This window comes from Saimiri boliviensis, chromosome 6, assembly GCF_048565385.1.
Source record: "Saimiri boliviensis isolate mSaiBol1 chromosome 6, mSaiBol1.pri, whole genome shotgun sequence".
NCBI lineage: Eukaryota > Metazoa > Chordata > Mammalia > Primates > Cebidae > Saimiri > Saimiri boliviensis.
The window spans coordinates 120,067,189-120,087,878 of NC_133454.1; the positions used below are offsets into that span (position 1 = coordinate 120,067,189).

General features: G+C 48.3%; 1 protein-coding gene across 2 annotated transcripts; it reads left to right on the top strand.

Moving 5' to 3' along the window:
* The first annotated feature begins 3,848 nt into the window (after positions 1–3,848).
* Positions 3,849–18,543, top strand: TMEM109 (transmembrane protein 109). Of its 2 annotated transcripts, XM_039470454.2 has the most exons (5): positions 3,849–4,104; positions 16,011–16,261; positions 17,175–17,277; positions 18,069–18,120; positions 18,166–18,543. In XM_039470454.2, the coding sequence occupies exons 2-5, from the start codon at positions 16,019–16,021 to the stop codon at positions 18,458–18,460; spliced, it is 693 nt and encodes a 230-aa protein (XP_039326388.1). In that variant the 5' UTR covers positions 3,849–4,104; positions 16,011–16,018; the 3' UTR covers positions 18,461–18,543. The 2 variants fall into 2 exon arrangements, with proteins under 2 accessions (XP_039326388.1, XP_003920240.2); XM_003920191.4 differs by having other exon boundaries at positions 18,069–18,543.
* The last annotated feature ends 2,147 nt before the right edge of the window (positions 18,544–20,690 follow it).

Here is a 20,690-nt window from a genome sequence, read left to right on the forward strand (position 1 = left end):
ATCAGTCTGCTTGCTGGGTCGCCCTGCAATAAAGCCTCTCTCGTCTCAAAAGCTGGAACCATAGTATTGGCTTCTATGTGCATCAGGCAGTCAGCCTATTTGCTCAAAAACAATACTAAAGTACTATACTTTGGGGTATCATTCTCTGAGCCCCAACCAGGGATCATTCCTGAGGCCATCAAAGAGGGAGAGAGTTTCTGGCTGAGAAAACTTGTCCCCAAGTCTTGTACCATCTGGCCCATGCTGACCGTCACAGTCTCACTCTCCAGACACACTGGCCTTTCAGTTCCTCAAATATACCTGCTCTGGCTGGTTTCAGAACTTCTTCCTGGACCACTTTCCTCCACCCTCTCCCTCTTCTCCCTCCTGTCTCAAATCCTCTAATGTAAATTTCAGTCTCACCTGAAATGTCACTTCCTCTGGAGCCCTTTTCATGGCCCCTGGTTTCGATTTAGTCCACACAGCAAACTGTAATTGTCCTCCAAACCACTTCGAATAACTGGAATCATGTAATGATGTATTTATAAGTATCTGATGTCTGGGTTCTCCACTAGACTGTAAACTTCATGACGGCAGGAACCATAATGTTCTGGTTACTCTTGCTCTCAGAGTGTAAGAGTGCCACATTGTGCCTGGCACATAGCAGGAACTTTATAATGATTGTTGGTTGGAAGACAGGTTACCTGACAGGCCAGTCATCTCAAGTACTGTACTTGGATATGTGGTAGGAAATAAAATGGACCCCTTTAGAAGAGGCCTTGAACCCAAGGTGGTTCAACTTGGGTGGTGACTGGGCTGGCAGCAGAGCATGTGTCTTCACATTTGATCTGTGGAGTGATAACCATGCTTTCAGAAGTTTCCTCTGGAAGGCATTTACTGGATGGGTTGGAGTGGGACAGATTAGAAGGAGGGAGACTCAGTAGTTAATTGTTGGACCAATCTTTATTGAGTACCCATAGCATGTCAGCCAAGCACAATGCTAGGTACTGGTAATATCACAATGAGCCAAACCAGAGGTGCCCCTCTGCCGGGGAGCTTATGGCTATGACAGCAGAATGCAGGAAAAAGGAAGTCCCTTCATGTCTTTTCAGTTTCATAAGCCGGCCTACAGGGAATAGAAAAAATTCAGAGCACTTGATTTTGGAGCAACAGGGAGACTTAAGGGAAAAGAGATCTATGCACCGGTGTTGGTGAGTCCCTGAGAAGGGAACTCTATGCCTTGTTCCACCGGACCAAGGCTACTGTTGCTGCCTGGGAAGCATGGGGACACATTGGCCAAACACCCAGAAGAAGCTCAATTTCCCAGGTAGCTTCAGTGGCAATCTGTGTGGATAAGGCAGGGAGATTAGGCAGGGAGAAGTTGCCAGCTTAAACAACTAACACTGATAATTAGATGATTTTTCCTTTTTTTTTTTCTTTTGAGACAGAGTCTCACTCACTCTGCCATCCAGGCTGGGGTGCAGTGATATGATCTTGGCTCACTGTAACCTCTGCCTCCTGGGTTCAAGCAGTTCTCCTGCCTCAGCCTCCTGAGTAGCTGGGATTACAGAGTACACCACTACACCCGGTTAGTTTTGTTTTGTATTTTTATAGAGTTGGGGTTTCATCATTTTGGCCAGGCTGGACTTGAACTCCTTGACCTCAAGTGATCCACTTGCCTTGGCCTCCTAAAGTGCTGGGATTACAGGGGTGAGCCACTGCCCCTGTCCAGGATTAGATGAATTTTCTCCTCCCAACTTTGGCCCTGTGTTCATTTCCCAAAAGGCATGTACAACCTGAAAACCAAGGAACAGAAGAACCCTAAACCGTCCGAGATTGTTTCTACCACTCATATGGAAAAGAGAGTTGAAAAGAAATTAATTTGTCATTAAAAACAAAAAAATTACATTTCTTTCCCAGAAAAGTCTGTGACTTGAGATTCTTAATCCTGCAAATCAGAAAGGATCTCACAAGCAAATGTAAAACTGCAACTGTTAGAAAAGCCGGAAGGTGAGGTTCAGGATGCTACCAGAGCCTGTTCTAGAAGAGGGACTCTTAGCTGAGGGGCAGAAAGTGACAAGAGCTCAGATGAAGATGGATGAGTCTGAGGAACATCTGATGGAAAGAAACAGCTGGGTGAGGTGACAGATTGGGAGCCTACAGAGTGTGTAGTCTGGGAGGCAGGCAGAATTGGAAGGCTGAATGATTGGGCGTGGGAGGGAAGAGTTACGTTTTAGAGGGTTGAGTTTGAGAAACAAGTTTTAGCATCAGAAGGAAGCTCTCCTATGACAACTCTTGATGGTGATAAAAACATTCAGTCCGCAACTTGGATTTTTTTTTTTTTTAAATGTTCATGCTTGCTACTTCCTTGAAACTTCATGCCTACTGTGAAGCTGTATTTTTAAGTCCTTTTTAGCTCTTGAACGTCAAGCAATGAAGGCCCAGAGAAATGAAGCGGTGTGCTCAGGATCTCACGACAGGCAAGAGATCACCTCATTCTGAAGCCCTCCTCTTTCTTTTTCACGGTGCTGCTGAAGTGGGATGTTTCCCTGATTCCTTCACGTGACTCACAACAGGGGTGCCCCGTTTACTCAGCCCGCCGCTCGCAGCAGCCCGTGGGAGGAAGTATGCAAGCAAACAAAGAGGAAACTGGAGTGCCCAAGTGCTGGAATCAGCCAGCCGTTTTTAGGCACGGGTGGGATCAAACTCCATTCACTCAGATTCACTGCGTTCCACCCTTCATTGGAGGGAACATGCAGGTAAATGGATGTAGGAGCTGAACCGTGCCAGAGCAAACTCCACGCAGGCCCTGTGGCAGCGTCCAAGCCGGGTGCCTGAGACTCCCGAAGCCCAGGGGGCTTGTTACAGTGCTCTTTGGGCTCTGCCATCCGTGGACACCTTAAGTGTTGACAGCTTAGTGGGCCCACAGTTGACCTTCACCAGTGACGGCAAAGGGCCAGCATGACAACCTTTGTACCCACACTCGTGACTCCCAAGCTCTTGTCCAGCGTCCAGGAAAAATAAAGTTGTACGAACAAATTAAAGGATGGTAAATCCCAGGGATTTCATTGCTGATGAAAGTGGCTTTCCGCCGGAAGGGGAGCTGAAAAGGGGGGGCAGGGCAGGCGGGTATGCAGTCCTCTGAAGTCCAGCAGTCTGTAGCCAGATTCTTCACCAAAGTTATGCCTCAAGCTGTCCCTCTGAAGACAAGCTGCTTCTCTCTGATGTCCAGCCATGGCCGTCCCCTCGTCCACCTGCTTCTCCTCTCTGCCGGATGAGCCTGGGGTCTTTATAGGCACAGGATAGGGCAAGGCAAAGCCGTGGGTGGTTTAGGAAAAGGCAACATTCGACTGGAAAAATAGGGATAGAAGTTATCACTTTGGGCCAGTTTCAGGCTTTTTGACTTGACGGTGGGGTTTCACCAGGGACCCGCCCTTTTCTACTTAGCATTTATCTGATCCCCTGTCCCTATCACCGCCTTTGTGGCAGAAAAGGGGAGTGGGAGTTTGCTCCTCTCCTCTAAAATTCTGAGCTAACATTTGGGAGTCTGCTGTGTTCAGGTATGAATTTGCTCTCTGAGGGAGCGCACGAGTTTTCGAAGCGCAGTGTGCCTTTAATTGCTCCTTTAATACCTTTCTCTTTTGTGCCTTTTCAGCGTGAAGTTTCTAGGAAGACCGGGTACTGGTTAGCAGCCCGGTTAGAACTACATTTCCCACAATGCCCCAAGGAACATTTGTAGCCAGAGAACTACATTACCCAAAATGCCAGGCGGTGGCAAGAACGGGATTAGCTTCCACCCAGAGTTCAAACATCCAGTGTTCCCATTCTACAGCCCAGATATAGTCACTTATTTCCCCTTTTCAGTCAGAGACTTCCGTTCCCAGCTGGAACTTCCGATCCCACTCTTGGTGGGAATGCTTGCGTGGGGAAAAAGAAACGCAATAGATAAGGCGAGGCGCATGCGCTCTCGGCAGCAGCTTCGGCTGGGAGCGAGGCCGGCTCGTCTCCGAGCTCCTCCCGCCTCGTGCATGCGCAGACGGTAAACCAACGCCCAGCGTCGAGGCGCGGGTTTGGTGGCGCGTTTTAGTGAAGTCGCACGTGAAAGATAGCAGTGGCCTGAGAAAGGTGAGTGCGGGCCGAGGCCGGAATGCGGGATAGCACGCGGGAAGGGTCGGCAGCAGCCGCTGTAGGCGGGACCAGGCGGAGCCGCGAGGCCTAGAGGGTCCGAGTGAGGAGGGGTCCGCGCGCCCGGAGGGCGAAACAAACCCGGGACCCGGAACCTCGTTGCTATGCAACCGGGGGCGTCGTTTCTAGGCAACCCGGCAAGCGCACGTTTCCGGGGAGAAGAGGGTTGCAGCAGGGTTCTGAGGTCCGGCGCGGGTGGAGCGGCTCCCTGGCGTGGGGACCAGGCCAGCGCCAAGCTCGAGCCCCCGAGCCCCGACCCACCGCCCAGCCTCCTGCAGCCTCGGCTCGAGCCCCTCGGGGGGGGGTGGCTCCCAAACTCTTGGGTCGCGCCTCGTCTCTTGCCAGCGACGCCACCCCGCAGCGCTTGGCAGGGGACGCGACGTTCGAAATAGCACATGCCACTGACACCCTGTGTCCGGGAGGTTGGGCGCTAGGAAGGGCGCGGAGCGGCCGGGAAGCTGCCCCTTTGCTGTCGCCCTGCCCCCAAACAGTTGCTGGGCAGCAGCTGTCAGGGGTTTAGTGGGAGCTGCCCCCAACCTGCCAGGACGCTGACTTCATTCTCTGCAGTGGCGGCTTCGCCCTGTTTAGTACCTTCCTGTAGACTCAGCTGTGCTTCTCGTGTGGCTGCTGTATATTTGGATCTACTATTAAAATAACCTCCCTCCTCACCTCTCCATGACTTTCTCTTTCTACCCTCACGGTTTCTTGGCGGCTCGCTAATATTCATTTAACAAGCGTTTATTAGTCATCTTTCCTACTAGGCGCTGGGGATTCCAAGATGTCAAATTTAACCGGGAGGCTCTCAGTCTAATTGGAAAGGCAGGTTGATAAGCTGCTAAATTATGCTAGGATATATAGTCAGTGGTAATAGTTCACAAAGCGCTTGCTGCAGAAATATCTTCACTCATTGCAGCTACTCTTAACCTGGCTTCACTCCCTTTTACTTTTGAGGAGACTGCAACTCAGAAGGGTGAAATAACAGGCTTAAAGGTAGTGGCTTCTAGTCTGGCATATTGAGCCTGGAACGGAAGTCTGGAGTCCTTTATAGCTGCTGCACTTTTGAAGCTTTGCTTAGAGTAGACTTTTCCCTGAGGTGCTGGCTATGCATCAGAAATTCCTAGGGAGCTTTGCAAAACAAAGGGCTGAGCCCCTCTGGAAAAGTCTGAGTAAGTAGCGCTGGGTGGGGCAGACATCCTCGTTGAACAGGCTGCACAGCCAGTTCGGATGGGCAGCCAGAGTTGAGAACCTTAGGGGCAGCTATGAGCAGCGGCGGGACAGTCAGAGCCAGCAGAGGGCACTTTTTGCCGCCTCTCCTGCCACCTGGTGATTCATAGCATGAAATGAAACTAACAGAAGGAAAGAGAAGACGAGGAAGGAGCCTTGGTGGGGGGGGAGGGAGGGGGCGCAAAATGCCCCACCCTACCCTTGCAGCAAACCACAGTAAACATACGCAGTGGTGCCTTCTCACTAACACAGTAAAGCTGTGTCCCCAGCGAGGCTGGGCTCTCCAGACCCACCTGAGCCATGTTGCAGCCGCCGAGCAGAAGTGACAGGTTTTATCCCTCAGCTTCTGCTGTCCTCTCATACCTCTTGGTACAAAACCATGGCCTGTAAGCCCAGAAGGCAGATGATCTCCTGGTATGTGTTCCCTCCGGGGAGTCTGGATGTCCTTCCACTTTGAGCTTGTTGATGACCTTCAGCTCCTTGAGGGCAGGGACTGTGTCTTATCAAGGCAGCACTCGGCTATGGGACAAGCAAAAAGGCAAGATTGAGATCCTGGGTACTGGAGTCAAGTCCCAGCTCTGCTGTGTGAGGTTGGATAAGTCACTCAACCTCTCTAAGCCATACTTTTCTGAGTAAAATGAAGAGGGTAATAATACCTTAAAAGATTGTTGCTAGAATTAGACGAAGTGATGAAGTAACAAGTACTTTGTAAATTGTAAAGCACGGCACAAAAATTATTATAACATATATGTATACAATTTTATAACATACATGTATACAATTTTTATTATTAGTTGTTATTGAATGCCTATTATTTGTCTGAGGCCAGGCATTGCAGAAGGTGAAGAAGCTTAAGACATGCTTCCTCCTCTGAGAGTCTGAGACTGTTGCCAGGCCTTTAGTCAAAGTATTTGATTAGGCCAAAATGAGGAGGCATAATAGCAGTGAGTCCATACTGCCTGAGATTCACCTGGACAAAAATGAGAAGGAAACCTGTTAAAAACAATTTGAGGCCGGGTGTGGTGGCTCACGCCTGTAATCCCAACACTTTGGGAGGCCGAGGCAGGCAGATCACGAGGTCAGGAGTTTGAGACCAGCCTGGCCAATATGGTGACACCCTGTCTCTACTGATATAAAAGTTAGCCCGGCATGGTGGCAGGCACCTGTAGTCCCAGCCACTCTGGAGGCTGAGGCAGGAGAATTGCTGGAGAATTGTGCGGAGGTTGCAGTGAGCCGAGATCATGCCACGCTCCAGCCTGGGCAACAGAGCGAGACTCTGTCTCAAAAAAAAAAAAAGAAAAGAAAAGAATTTGAAAAAGCAGACCAGCCAGCCACTCTCCGCACTCATTATCTCCCTAGGGTTCACCACACAGTCCTGTTTGATTTGGTTTCTGGTGCACTTGAGAACATCAGCTGGCATGACAATGCCACCCTCACTGGTAGAGGGCTTATTTCAAGGTCTCCTAGCTCCCTTAACTGGGGCAGGTGGCCACTGGAAGGTTGAGGCTGGCACAGAACAAGTCAGGCTGCTGTGGGAGGAACAGCTCATGGCACCCGAATCTCCTGGGGCGGAGGAGAGGACATTTGATCCCTCCTGGTGGAGGTCCTTGGATAAAGGATCCAACCCAAGAGAGCAACCCTGCTCTTTAAGTGCCCAGCATGGTCATGGCCCAGATGGCTCAGGAATGACCAGTGCTTTCCTCATCGCTGACCACGGGCAGGCAGGAACCATCTGGTTCTTGATTTGTGCCAAAGAGAGTAGAAGCCTTTCCCAGCCTGAGGGCCTTCTCACGAATTGCATGTTTTTCTGCCTTGCTTGACCCTCCAGGCCTCAGGAAGGGCTTAGAGCTGCTGTTTCTGGGCCAGAAAGTACCCTAAATGTAGTATTTTTAGGACCCTTTCCTAGACTCCTCCTTCCCACTAAGCAAGAATGGGAACAGCCATCTATTCCCTGTCTTCCATCCTCTTGGCTCTGGATTTATGGTCAACTCCCTGAGTGCCTGGGTAATTGCATGAACAAAACCGGACCGCCCCTACCTCTAGGGGCGTGGCTTAGCCTCTGATCATCGGGTCTGAATCATGAAAACTCCTGGAGTTCCAGGTTCCTTTCTGAGCCTGGAGGAGAACAGGGAATTTGCCGGTGCTGACATTTCTCAAGCACAGTGGCAAATAGAAGATGAACTTACGTACTTTTTTCTTGGCTGATCCTTACCGGCTTCGATGAGTTGGTACTTGTGGGGTCTTAACTTGTCTGTGGCATTGTGTTAGTCAAGACCAGAGCGGAGAGCACAAAGTTGTTAGGTAATTTTCACCAGTAACTCACTGAGATGATTGGTAGATGCCAAGTTTATTTTAACTCATGAATAATCTGTTGTGTGACTTTTTTTTAGTCTTGCTCTGTCGCCCAGGATAGGGTACAGTGTCATGATCATAGCTCACTGCAGCTGTGACCTCCTGGGCTCAAGTGATCCTTCTGTCTTAGACTCCCAAGTAGCTGGGAATACAGTCACACACCACCATACCTGGCTAATTTATTATTTTTTTTTAACAAAATTTTATTTTTTTTATTTTTTATTTTTTATTGTACTTTAGGTTCTGGGGTACATGTGCAGATCATGCAGGATTGTTGCATAGGTACGCACATGGCAATGTGGTTTGCTGCCTCCATCCCCCTGTCACCTACATCTGGCATTTTGCTCCATATTATTCCTCCCCAACATATCCCCCCGCTGTCTATCCCTTGGCCCCCCGCAATAGACCCCGGTGTGTGATGCTCCCCTTCCTGTGTCCATGTGTTCTCATTGTTCAACACCTGCCTATGAGTGAGAACATGCAGTGTTTGATTTTGTGTTCTTGTGTCAGTTTGCTGAGAATTATGGTTTCCAGATTCATCCCATGTCCCTACAAAGGACACAAACTCATCGCTTTTTATGGCTGCATAGTATTCCATGGTGTATATGTGGCACATTTTCCTTGTCCAATCTATCGTTGATGGGCATTTGGGTTGGTGCCAGGTCTTTGCTATTGTAAACAGTGCCACTATGAACATACATATGCATGTGTCTTTATAATAGAATGATTTATAATCCTTTGGTTATATACCCAGTTATGAGATGTTGGGTCAAATGGAATTTCTATTTCTAGGTCCTTGAAGAATCACCACACTGTCTTCCACAATTGTTGAACTAGTTTACACTCCCACCAGCAGTGTAAAAGTGTTCCTATTTCTCCACATCCTCTCCAGCATCTGTTGTCTCCAGATTTTTTAATGATCGCCATTCTAACTGGTGTGAGGTAGTATCTCAGTGTGGTTTTGATTTGCATTTCTCTCATAATCAGTGATGATGAGCATTTTTTCATATGTTTGTTGGCCTCATATACAACTTCCTTTGAAAAGTGTCTGTTCATATCCTTCTCCCACTTTTGGATGCGTTTGTTTGTTTCTTGTAAATCTGTTTTAGTTCTTTGTAGATTCTGGATATTAGCCCTTTGTCAGATGGGTAGATTGCAAAAATTTTTTCCCATTCTGTTGGTTGCCGGTTCACTCTAATGATTGTTTCTTTTGCTGTACAGAAGCTCTGGAGTTTAATTAGGTCCCATTTGTCTATTTTGACTTTTGTTGCCAATACTTTTGGTGTTTTAGTCATGAAGTCCTTGCCTATGCCTATGTCCTGAATGGTTTTTCCTAGGTTTTCTTCTAGGGTTTTTATGGTGTTAGGTGTAATATTTAAGTCTTTAATCCATCTGGAGTTAATTTTAGTGTAAGGTGTCAGGAAGGGGTCCAGTTTCTGCTTTCTGTACACTGCTAGCTAGTTTTCCCAACACCATTTATTAAACAGGGAATCCTTTCCTCATTGCTTGTTTTTGTCAGGTTTGCCAGCGATCAGATGGTTGTAGATGTGTGGCGTTGCCTCCAAGGCCTCTGTTCTGTTCCATTGGTCTATATCTCTGTTTTGGTACCAGTACCATAGAGTTTGAAATCAGGTAGCGTGATGCTTCCAGCTTTGTTCTTTTTGCTTAGGATTTTCTTGGCTATGTGGTCTCTCTTTTGGTTCCATATGAATTTTAGGTGGTTTTTTCCAGTTCTGTGAAGAAGGTCATTGGTAGCTTGATGGGGATAGCATCGAATCTATAAATTACTTTGGGCAGTAGGGCCATTTTCATTATATTGATTCTTCCTAACCATGAACATGGAATGTTTCTCCATCTGTTTGTGTCCTCTCTTATTTCGTTGAGCAGTGGTTTGTAGTTCTCCTTGAAGAGGTCCTTTACATCCTTTATTAGTTGTATTCCTAGATATTTTATTCTCTTTGTAGCAATTGTGAATGGCAGTTCATTCTTGATTTGGCTCTCTGTTAGTCTGTTATTGGTGTATAGAAATGCTTGTGATTTCTGCACATTGATTTTGTATCCTGAGACTTTGCTGAAGTTGCTTATCAGTTTAAGGAGATTTTGGGCTGAGATGATAGGGTCTTCTAAATATACAATCATGTCACCTGCAAATAGAGACAATTTGACTTCCTGTTTTCCTAATTGAATACCCTTTATTTCTTGCCTGATTGCTCTGGCTAGAACTTCCAATACTATATTGAATAGGAGTGGTGAGAGAGGGCATCCTTGTCTAGTGCCAGATTTCAAAGGGAATGCTTCCAGTTTTTGCCCATTCAGTATGATATTGGCTGTGGGTTTGTCGTAAATAGCTTTTATTGTGTTGAGATATTTTCCTTCAATACCTAGTTTATTGAGAGTTTTTAGCATAAAGGGCTGTTGAATTTTGTCAAAGGCCTTCTCTGCATCTATTGAGATAATCATGTGGTTTTTCATCTTTGGTTCTGTTTATATGGTGAATTACGTTTATAGACTTGTGTATGTTGAACCAGCCTTGCATCCCTGGAATGAAGCCTACTTGATTGTGTTGGATAAGGTTTTTGATGTGCTGTTGCCATCGGTTTGCCAGTATTCTGTTGAAGATTTTTGCATGTATGTTCATCATGGATATTGGCCTGAAGTTTTCTTTTTTTGTTGAATCTCTGCTGGGTTTTGGTATCAGGATGATGTTGGTCTCATTAAATGATTTGGGAAGGATTCCCTCTTTTTGTATTGTTTAGAATCGTTTCAGAAGGAATGGTAGCAGCTCCTCTTTGTAACTCTGGTAGAATTCAGCTGTGAACCCGTCTGGACCTGGGCTTTTTTGGGGTGGTAGGCTATTAATTGCTGCCTCAACTTCAGCCCTTGTCATTGGTCTATTCAGGGTTTCAACTTCTTCCTGGTTTAGGCTTGGGAGGGTGCAAGTGTCCAGGAATTTATTCATTTCTTCCAGGTTTACTGGTTTATGTGCATAGAGTTGTTTGTGATAATCTCTGATTGTAGTTTGTATTTCTGTGGAATCAGTGGTGATATCCCCTTTATCGTTTTTTATTGCATCTATTTGATTCTTCTCCCTTTTCTTTTTTATTAATCCGGCTAACAGTCTATTTTGTTGATCTTTTCGAAAAACCAGCTTCTGGATTTATTGATTCTTTGAAGGATTTTTTGTGTGTCTATCTCCTTCAGTTCTGCTGTGGTCTTAGTTATTTCTTGTCTTCTGCTAGCTTTTGAGCTTTTTTGATCTTGCTCTTCTAGCTCTTTCAATTTTGACGGTGGGGTGTTGATTTTAGATCTTTTCTTGCTTCTCATGTGGGCATTTACTGCTATCAATTTCCCTCTAGACACTACTTTAAATGTATCCCAGAGATTCTGGTATGTTGTGTCTTCATTCTGTTGGTTTCAAAGAACATCTTTATTTCTGCCTTCATTTTATTGTTTATCCAGTCAACATTCAGGAGCCAGTTGTTCAGTTTCCATGAAGCTGTGAAGTTCTGAGTTAGTTTCTTAATTCTGAGTTCTAATTTGATTGCACTGTGGTCTGAGAGACTGTTATGATTTCTGTTCTTTTGCATTTGCTGAGGAGTGATTTACTTCCAATTATGTGGTCAATTTTAGAGTAGGTGCAATGTGGTGCTCAGAATAATGTATATTCTGTGGATTTGGGGTGGAGGTTTCTGTAGATGTCTATTAGGTCTGCTTGGTCCAGATCTGATTTCAAGTCCGGGATATCCTTGTTAATTTTCTGTCTCATTGATCTGTCTAATATTGACAGTGGAGTGTTAAAGTCTCCCACTATTATTGTGTGGGAGTCTAAGTCTCTGTGTAGGTCGTTAAGAACTTGCTTTATATATCTGGGTGCTCCTGTATTGAGTGTGTATATATTTAGGATTGTTAGCTCTTCTTGATGCATCGATCCTTTTACCATTATGTAATGCCCTTCTTTGTCTCTTTTGATCTTCATTGGTTTAAAGTCCATTTTATCAGAGACTAGGATTGCGACTCCTGCGTTTTTCCGCTCTCCATTTGCTTGATAAATCTTCCTCTATGCCTTTATTTTGAGCCTATGTATGTCCTTGCATGTGAGATGTGTTTCCTGAATACAGCACACTGATGGGTCTTGACTTTTTATCCAATTTGTCAGTCTGTGTCTTTTGATTGGGGCATTTAGCCCATTTACATTTAAGGTTTATATTGTTATGTGTGAATGTGATCCTGCCATTTTGATGCTAGCTGGATATTTCGTCTGTTAGTTGACACATTTTTTTCATTGTGTCGATGGTCCTTACCATTTGGTATGTTTTTGCAGTAGCTGGTATGAGTTGTTCCTTTCTGTGTTCACTGCTTTTTTCAGGAGCTCTTGTAAGGCAAGCCTAGTGGTGACGAAATCTCTCAGCACTTGCTTGTCCATAAAGGATTTTCTTTCTCCTTCACTTACGAAGCTTAGTTTGGCTAGATATGAAATTCTAGGTTGAAAGTTCTTTTCTTTAACGATGCTGAATGTTGCCTCCACTCTCTTCTGGCTTGCAGGGTTTCTGCGGAGAGATCTGCTGTGCATCTGATGGGCTTCCCTTTGTGGGCAACCCAACCTTTCTCTCTGGCTGCCCTTAGCATTTTATTCCTTCATTTCAACCCTGGTGAATCTGATGATTATGTGCCCTGGGGTTGCTCTTCTTGAGGAATATCTTTGTGGTGTTCTCTGTATTTCCTGGACTTGAATGGTGTCCTGGCTTGCTAGGTTGGGGAAGTTCTCCTGAATAATATCCTGAAGAGTGTTTTCCAGCTTGGATTCATTCTGTCCATCACATTCAGGTACACCTATCAAACGTAGATTAGGTCTTTTCACGTAATCCCATATTTCTTGGAGGCTTTGTTCATTTCTTTTTACTCTTTTTTCTCTATTGCCTTCTCGTTTTATTTCATTGAGTTGATCTTCAATCTCTGATATCCTTTCTTCTGCTTAGTCAATTCGGCTGTTGAAACTTGTGTATGCTTTGCAAGGTTCTCATGCTGTGTTTTTCAACTCCATCAAGTCATTTATATTCTTCTCTAAGCTGTTTATTCTAGTTAGCGTCGCATCTAACCTTTTTTCTAGGTTCTTAGTTTCTTTGTATTGGGTTGGCATATGTTTTTTTAGCTCTGAGAAGTTTGTTATTACCCACCTTCTGAAGCCTGTTTCTGTCAATTCATCAGATTCATGCTCCACCCATCTTTGATCCCTAGCTGGTGAGGAGTCGTGATCCTTTGGAAGAAGAGAGGCGTTCTGGTTTTTGGTGTTTTCATCCTTTTTGTGCTGGTTTCTTCCCATCTTAGTGGCTTTTTCTACCTGTGGTCTTTGTAGTTGACTTTCAGATGGGGTCTCTGAGTGGATGTCCTTTTTGTTGATGATGAAGTTATTTCTTTCTGTTTCTTAGTTTTCCTTCTCACAGTCAGGCCCCTCTGCTGTAGGACTGCTGGAGGTCCACTCCAAACCCTACTTGCCTGGGGATCACCCGCGGGGGCTGCAGAACAGTAAGGGCTGCTGCCAGTTTCTTCTTCTGTTATCTTCGTCTCAGAAGGGTACCTGTCAGATGTCAGCCTGTGCTCTCCTTTATGAGGTGTCTCTTTGGGTATACGTGGGTCAGAGAGCTGCCTTAGGAGACAGTCTGTCCCTTATAGGAGCTCAAGTGCTGTGCTGGGAGCTCCATTATTCCGTGCAGTTAAGTCTGCTGCAGTGGAACTCATAACCACCTCTTTTCCAAGGTGCCTTATCCTAGGAAGGTCGGCCTTATTTATAAGTTCCTGTCATGCTGCTGCCTTTTTTCTCAGATGCCCTGCCCCACATGGAGTAGTCTAGTCACGGTCTGCTAGCAGAGGTGTTGCTGAGCTGCCGCAGGCTCTGCCCAGCTGCTGAGGTAACTGCCTCGGTAGTGGTCATCGCCCTTCCCCGCACTGAGCAGAACCGTCCGGGATCCAGCTGAGCTTGCTGCGAAACTCTCAATCCAGAGCGTTTCAGATTGCCTGTTTTATGGGGGTGGTACCTGCCAAGCCAGATCGCCTGGCTCGCTGTCTCTGCCCCCTCTCTTTCAGTTGAATGGGCAGTTCTATCTCCCAGGTGTTCCAGGCGCCAGTTGAAACGGCCACCCAGATTTGTGTGAGTTTTCTGTGTGCCAACCTAGCACCAGCTGAAACTGCTGTGCTGAAAACTCGTGGCGCTTTTTGGCCTGAGAATATGCTGGTCTGTGGGCAGTGAAAATTTGTTTGGAAATGTGGTGGGCACTCACCCTCTACATTGCTCTTGCTGGGAACTATACTCCAGAGCTGTTCGTATTTGGCCATCATGGATCATCTCCCTGGCTAATTTATTTATTTATTTATTTATTTATTTATTTTTTAGTAGAGACAGGATCTCTCTAGGTTGCCCAGGCTGCTCTCAAACTCCTGTGCTCAAGCAGTCCTCCCACCTCAGCCTCCCAAAGTGTTGGGATTACAGGAGTGAGCCACCGCACCTGGCCTGTAGCCTGTATGACTTTCTAAATCACTTCTGAGACTTAGTTGGAGACAGTACAGCAGAGTTGCTATATGTGAGGGGTCCAGTGTCAAATGTTCCTGGATTCAAATGCTGATTCCCCAACTCATTACTTAACCTGCCTCAGTTACTTCATCCATAAAATGGGGGATAATAGCAACACCTACCTGATGGCCTGCTGTGGCCATTGAATGAGCTAGGTGGTACATGGCAGGACCTGGCTGAATGTTAGCTTTTTATTAATCATCTTTCTTTAAAGGTTGTTCATTATACCTTTGCCTACTGTCCTAGTCCATTTTCTGCTTGCTATAACAGAATACCACTGACTGGGTAATTTATAATGAACAGAAAGTCATTAGGGTCACAGTTCCAGAGGCTGAGAAGTCTAAGGGCATGGCGTTGGCTTCTGGCAAAGGTCATCCTATGGCAGAAGGCACAGGCAGAAGGCAGAACCCAACACTTGAGACAGAGAGAGGAAATCAGGCCAAAGTCATCCTTTTCCTCAGGAGCTCCACTCCTATAATAACTAAGCCACTCCCAAGATAATGGCGTTAATCCATTCATGAGGGCTGAGCCCTTGTGACCTAATCACTTTTGAAGGTCCCACCTTTTAATACCATCATTGTGGCAATTAAATTTCTTTCTTTCTTTTTTTTTTTTTTTTTTTTTTGGTGGGGAAGGGGTCAAACTATTTTACTGACGGGGATGGAGTGGCAAAGAAGTGCTGAGGACCATGATATCCAACATCCTTGGCTGGGCTGGGAGCTCCCAGGCTCTGCAGGCAGTCCAAGGACAGTTAAATTTGAACATGAGTTTTGTTCTCTGTGGTTTGTTCTTCAAACCATAGCGCCTACATTGGGGTTGGAGGGGGGTGAGGTCACTCTGTATCAGTGGTTCTCAACTTTGCACGTGGAACCACCTAGGGAGCTTTTGCAGGTGTAAGGCTAGGCCACACCCAGACAGTGACATCAGAAGCTCCAGGCTTGGACACAGACATCAGTACTTGTGAAGCTTCCAGGTGATTCCAGTGAGCAGCCATGGTTGACACCCATGATATAGCTTGACTCCTAACGAAGATGGGATTTGGAAGCAGACACTTGGGTTCAAATCCTGGCCTTCCTGTGTAGCCCAGTGACCATGGGAAAATCTGAGTCTCAGTTTCTTCTCACCTGTACCAATAGGTGCCAGGAGGATAAGAGCCACTTCACATGAAGGTCCTGCAGGGAAGATGGCATATGTGCAGTTATTCTTGTTGGAGCCCATAACTGAGCACTTTTCTTTATACCGTTATATGGCAGTAATCCTACTTGTGTGCTATTTTTAAGTTGTTTTTTATATCAGCTTGATCTTAAGTAGATTATAAGCTTCTTGGGACAGAACCTTTATTGAGTCTCATAATTCTTTTATGCCCATAGCACCTAAGATACAGGGACAAGCCCTCAGATTTTTAGAACTGGCACAAACCTTAGAGAGATCTTCTCACCCACTCTAAAGTGTTGAATAATACTTGCCAGTTAATTAACATGCAAGTGGTAAAGAATGTGAAAGAGGAACCTGTGAGTCAGATGGTTGTGCCCAGCTTAAATTGGAAGTCCCAGTCCTTCCTCTCTCAGCTAACAACGCTTTCTTTCAAGGGTTGGCTTGATGCTTACTGGGGGCAGGGGTGGAGAGGATGTTGGGATAATCAGAGCTGGGAGGGTGAGAGTGTATACCATGGCACTCAGCTCACCATGTGCTCCTCTCCTGGCAGACCCAGTCATGGCAGCCTCTGGCATCTGTTCACCATGGAGAAGGCATCTGTTCAAAGCCATCCTGATGGTCCTCACGGCCCTCATCCTCCTCCACTCAGCACTGGCTCAGTCCCATCGAGACTTTGCACCACCAGGCCAGCAGAAGAAGAAGAGAGAGCCCCCAGCTGATTTCTTGACCCAGATAGGTCAGTCTGTGCGGGGGACAGCGGACGCCTGGATTGGGCCGGAGACCATGCACATAGTAGCAGAGGTAAGGAAGGTGGTCCCTGGGTGACTACACGCATTGAGGAAAGATCAAAGAGAGGTTGGTATCGGCCGCCTTATCTCGGTTCCACATCTTCTCTGGTCCAGAGAGTCCCAAACTCCACAAAAAGTAGCACACAGCCTTTGTCTTTGAATTCCTCGTTATTTCTATCTGAGGGCCTTTGAGCTCCATCCCTATCTTTTCCTGACTCCTGCCCTTTCTTTGCCAGAAAGGCTGGGAAATGAGCCATCTTTATAAACCCATGTTACTGGGTGACTGTAGAGTCTCACTTTGGTCTAAATATGACTTCGGATCTTGAAATGGCAAAATACCAAGTCCTCAATCCATTCCTTTACCTGTAGAAGTGGGGTGGGCTTATTGGGAGCCTAAGGCAGGGTTGTCTTTTTTACCTAGTGGCCTCCCAAGCGTGGTATCACATACTTTTGATAGGCTGGACTGAAGGGCTGAGACAGTCATTTATTAAATCTGTAATCTAGTCTAGGCTCTTTTTTCATTGAAACATCCTATCCCTTTACAGATGTTCTCCACGCACCTTCATGACTCCCGGGACAGCTAACAGGGCTCCAGTTTTATAGGGTGACTACTAAAACTATTTGATTGTCTCTGTCATTCACACACAAGTACACGTACTACTCCCTCCAGAGTATCCCAGCAGAGCAGTTAAATTAAGTCCCAGATGCCCTGGTTTCCCATTCAGGAAGGAGAGATGGCCTCTTGGCCATCCCTGAACACTAGAAGGTGGATGTGGAAGGGACCCCTCAGCCAGGCCCAAGGCCCGTCACCACTGGGTGAGAAACAGGTTGGGGACATTCCTGCAGTCCTTGCCTGGACAACGGTGATCAGGCCTGAAGGTGAGAAGCGTTGTTAATTATGATCTCACTCCACGTTGTTTCCACAGTCATCGTCCCAAGTCATGTGGGCCGTGTCATCGGCCATTTCTGTGGCCTTCTTTGCTCTGTCTGGGATCGTGGCACAGCTGCTGAATGCCTTGGGGCTAGCTGGTAAGTGTTGGAGCACTGGGTAGTCAGCCGGAGCTTTGCCTGTACTTTCCTACTTGGGGGAGTTCATCTTTGTCGGGGTCTAGCCTTTTCCCCAAGTTGCTTTACCCTTCCCAGGTTTCCACAGAGACGTGGCCTAAAAGCAAGCCGAGAACTAACCATGGCCAGGTGTGGTGACTCACACCTGTTATCCCAGCGCTTTGGGAGGCCAAAGCAGGAGGATCACTTGAGGCCTGAAGTTCGAGACCAGCCTGGGCAATATAGTGAGACGGTCTCTATAGAAAAAATTAGCCAAGCATGGTAGCGGTGTCTGTGGTCCCAGCTACTTGGGAGGTGAGGTGGGAGGATCGCTTGAACCCAGTAGAAGTTGCAGATCTCCTGGATCACGCCACTGCACTCCAGCCTGGGTGACAAAGCAAGACCCTGTCCCACCCAGACCCCCCCCCCCCGAAAAAAAAGAACTACTACCACCACCACCATGTGCCAGTTGTTCACTTCCTATCAGGCATCAATCATGCTGAGCTGTAGTATCTCATTTAATTGCTAGCCACAGCCCAGGGAGGCAGTAGAATTGTTCCCATTTAGTAAATGAAACTGCAGCTCAACAAAAGCAAGTTACCTATTCAGGGTCTCAGCTAGCAAGAATCAGAGCTGAGATTCCAACCCCTATTACTCTAAGTCTGCGGGGACAGCCTGCTCCTTTGCAGTGTGGCTAGCACCCTTTCAGCGCTGGCCCCGCTCTCCCCTCACCTCTCCTCCAGGTTGCCTGACTCTGTGACTCTCTTGGCTTCCAGGTGATTACCTCGCCCAGGGCCTGAAGCTCAGCCCTGACCAGGTCCAGACCTTCCTGCTGTGGGGAGCAGGGGCCCTGGTCATCTACTGGCTGGTGTCCCTGCTCCTCGGCTTGGTCTTGGCTTTGCTGGGGCGGATCCTGTGGGGCCTGAAGCTTGTCATCTTCCTAGCCGGCTTTGTGGCCCTGGTGAGGTCGGTGCCCGACCCTTCCACCCGGGCCGTGCTACTCCTGGCCTTGCTGATCCTCTACGCCCTGCTGAGCCGGCTCACTGGCTCCCGGGTCTCTGGGGCCCAACTGGAGGCCAAGGTGCGAGGGTTGGAGCGCCAGGTGGAGGAGCTGCGCTGGCGCCAGAGGCGAGCAGCCAAGGGGGCCCGCAGCGTGGAGGAGGAGTGAGCAGGATGCCCCGCACACCCACTGTGTCATACCAAAGAGCTGAGCTGCATCGGGGCCACACAGCCCTCCTGCCAGCCCCCTGCCCTTTTCTTGCCCTGTCTCCGAACCTTCAGAACCTTGATCCCTGCCCCAGCCCACATAGCCAAGAGAAAAAGAGAAAGGCCATTCCCCTTGCCAGTGCTTTTCGGCCCTGTCTTCTGAGGTTCTCTGGGGTTGGCTCTCTTAACCCTCTCTCTGCTCCCAGCCTGCCTCACCAGGGCAGGTTGGAGGGGCCTCCCTTCTGGCTTCTGCATCTGCGCCAGCAAACATCACTGCCATTGGTCTCTCGTGACTGAACTGGCTTCCCTCTGCTGCTGCCTTGGCTCTTGCTCTCCTGTCCTGAAGTTGCTCCCTGGCCCAGGCTCCAGCTCCCTTCTGTTTTCCTCTTCCTCCTACCCTGTCCTCCCACCAAACCATGGTCCTTTAAGGCATGCTCCTGTCCTCTTCATGGCCCAGCAGTGGGGAGGGGCAGGGGTGATGGGACCTGAGGATAAAGTGGGGGGAGAGAAACAGGGTCCCCTGAGGCCTGCGGGGGCTGGGGGAAGAGGAGGATATACCTTGTGTCTGTTATAAGTGCCTTAATCCGAGCCAGCAGGGCCCTCTGCCGTACTGTCTGTAGGAAAGCGCTCTGTGGCTGCTTTGTGTCAAGAAAAGGGCAGTCACTCTCAGAATCTTGATTCCCCGTCAGCCAAAGCCAAAGGCGGCTGCTGCTTTGCAGGCATGTGCCTGCAAGTGGGACCTTGCTGGGCATCATATGCCCTGTGGGGGTTTCAGAGACCCTGAAGGAGGAAGGAGGACCCACCCACCTTCTTGTTTGCACAACTGCATGTAATTCTCTACTGTTGCTCCACTCCCTGCAACCGAGAAGGAGCTGCTGACCAGTGCCCGCCCCTGCAGCCCAGGAGGAACGCAGGCAGCTCCTCTTCTTTCGAGTGGTCTGCGGAGAGCAGGGTGAGCTGCCAGCTGCCCCTTTCCACCATGGCGCCCCATCTTGGTGGTCAGGAGCCACTTCTTCCTTCGAGGCTCTGGTGGAGGTGGGTGTCCTCCTCTGCCAGGCCTGTCACATGATGTGAAGAGTAAATGCCCAATTCTTACTGTTCAGGTTTGATGTGGAATCACAGCTGCAGTGATATATATTTTTATCAGCGCTTGGTTGGTTTTAAATAAAGTGCACGCTATTTTATTATCTTGTTCTGAATAAAATGTATTTACTCCAAGTCTGGATCGCTTCAGTGTCTCCTCTACTGCTAGACCCATTTCTGTAGTGCAGCTCCGCCTCCCGACTTCTCCCTGTGGGGGCAGTGTGAAGCTGGCAGAGAGGAAAGCTGAAAAGGCAGGCTGGTACCAGGTACCCTTCCCTTCAGCAGCGGGAGGAATGAGGAAGGCATGCCTCTGTTTGAAAACGTAGGAAGGGCTAGCACTGATGGAAATGTGTGGAAGGGGCACCCCTTCCCTGCGGTGTTTTGGGGTGGATGGGCACCCTGGAGAAGACTCGCCTGCTCGCCCCTTCACCAGCCAGCTGAGTTGTTTCCTGCGCCAAGGTTCCTAGTCGGCTCACAGGCTGGATCAGTTTTGCAGAGGGCAAAAGGTTTTTCTTTGCAAGCTGCCCAGGCCATGAGAGTGTGCAGCTGGGGCCCCTGCTCTGGGCCTCTCCCCAAACTGCCTGGTGGGCAACGCTGGGCCAGGACCCCTGAGGCCGGCCTTCCCTCCTGAGTGTTGAGCAGCCTCCGAAGTCCGCTCCCCAGGTGGGGCTGGGAAAGAGACTAGAGCTGCCCGCACCTGGAGCCCTTCCTCCACGGCGGTGGCCCAGGGCTCTTGTCAGGGCAGGCTCAGGTGGTTGGCGTCTGGCCCCATTTGGCCCCCTCCTTTCCCTTCTGTCCCTGCAGCTCCTATCCCATATGTCCCTGAATTCTGTTTCTGATTCAGGTGTCAGATGCCTTCACAGGTGAGCTGTTTGTGGGGGTGAGGCAGAGGAAGTGGCTTTTTCTTCCCTGGTCAGGAGCTTCTGAGAGGGAGCCGCAGAACTCACCGAGTCCCTCCTGGCAGAGGTAGCCACCCTCTATTGCCTCCAGGCACGTGGCGGTCCTCCCGACCTGAGTCGCCGGAGCGCGCTGGGGTTGGGGATCCGTAGGGCACTAGGACCCGGCGGGGCGGAGGGGGCAGCCCATGTGCTGCGATTCGCTCGCTCCCA

What these genes read in the sequence shown, in the direction of transcription:
- TMEM109 (XM_003920191.4), top strand. Translation starts at nt 16,019, where the DNA reads ATGGCAGCCTCTGGCATCTGTTCACCATGGAGAAGGCATCTGTTCAAA. An exon ending in CCATGCACATAGTAGCAGAG is followed by an intron (nt 16,262 to 17,174) that starts GTAAGGAAGGTG and finishes TTGTTTCCACAG; the next exon opens with TCATCGTCCCAAGTCATGTG. An exon ending in GAATGCCTTGGGGCTAGCTG is followed by an intron (nt 17,278 to 18,068) that starts GTAAGTGTTGGA and finishes CTTGGCTTCCAG; the next exon opens with GTGATTACCTCGCCCAGGGC.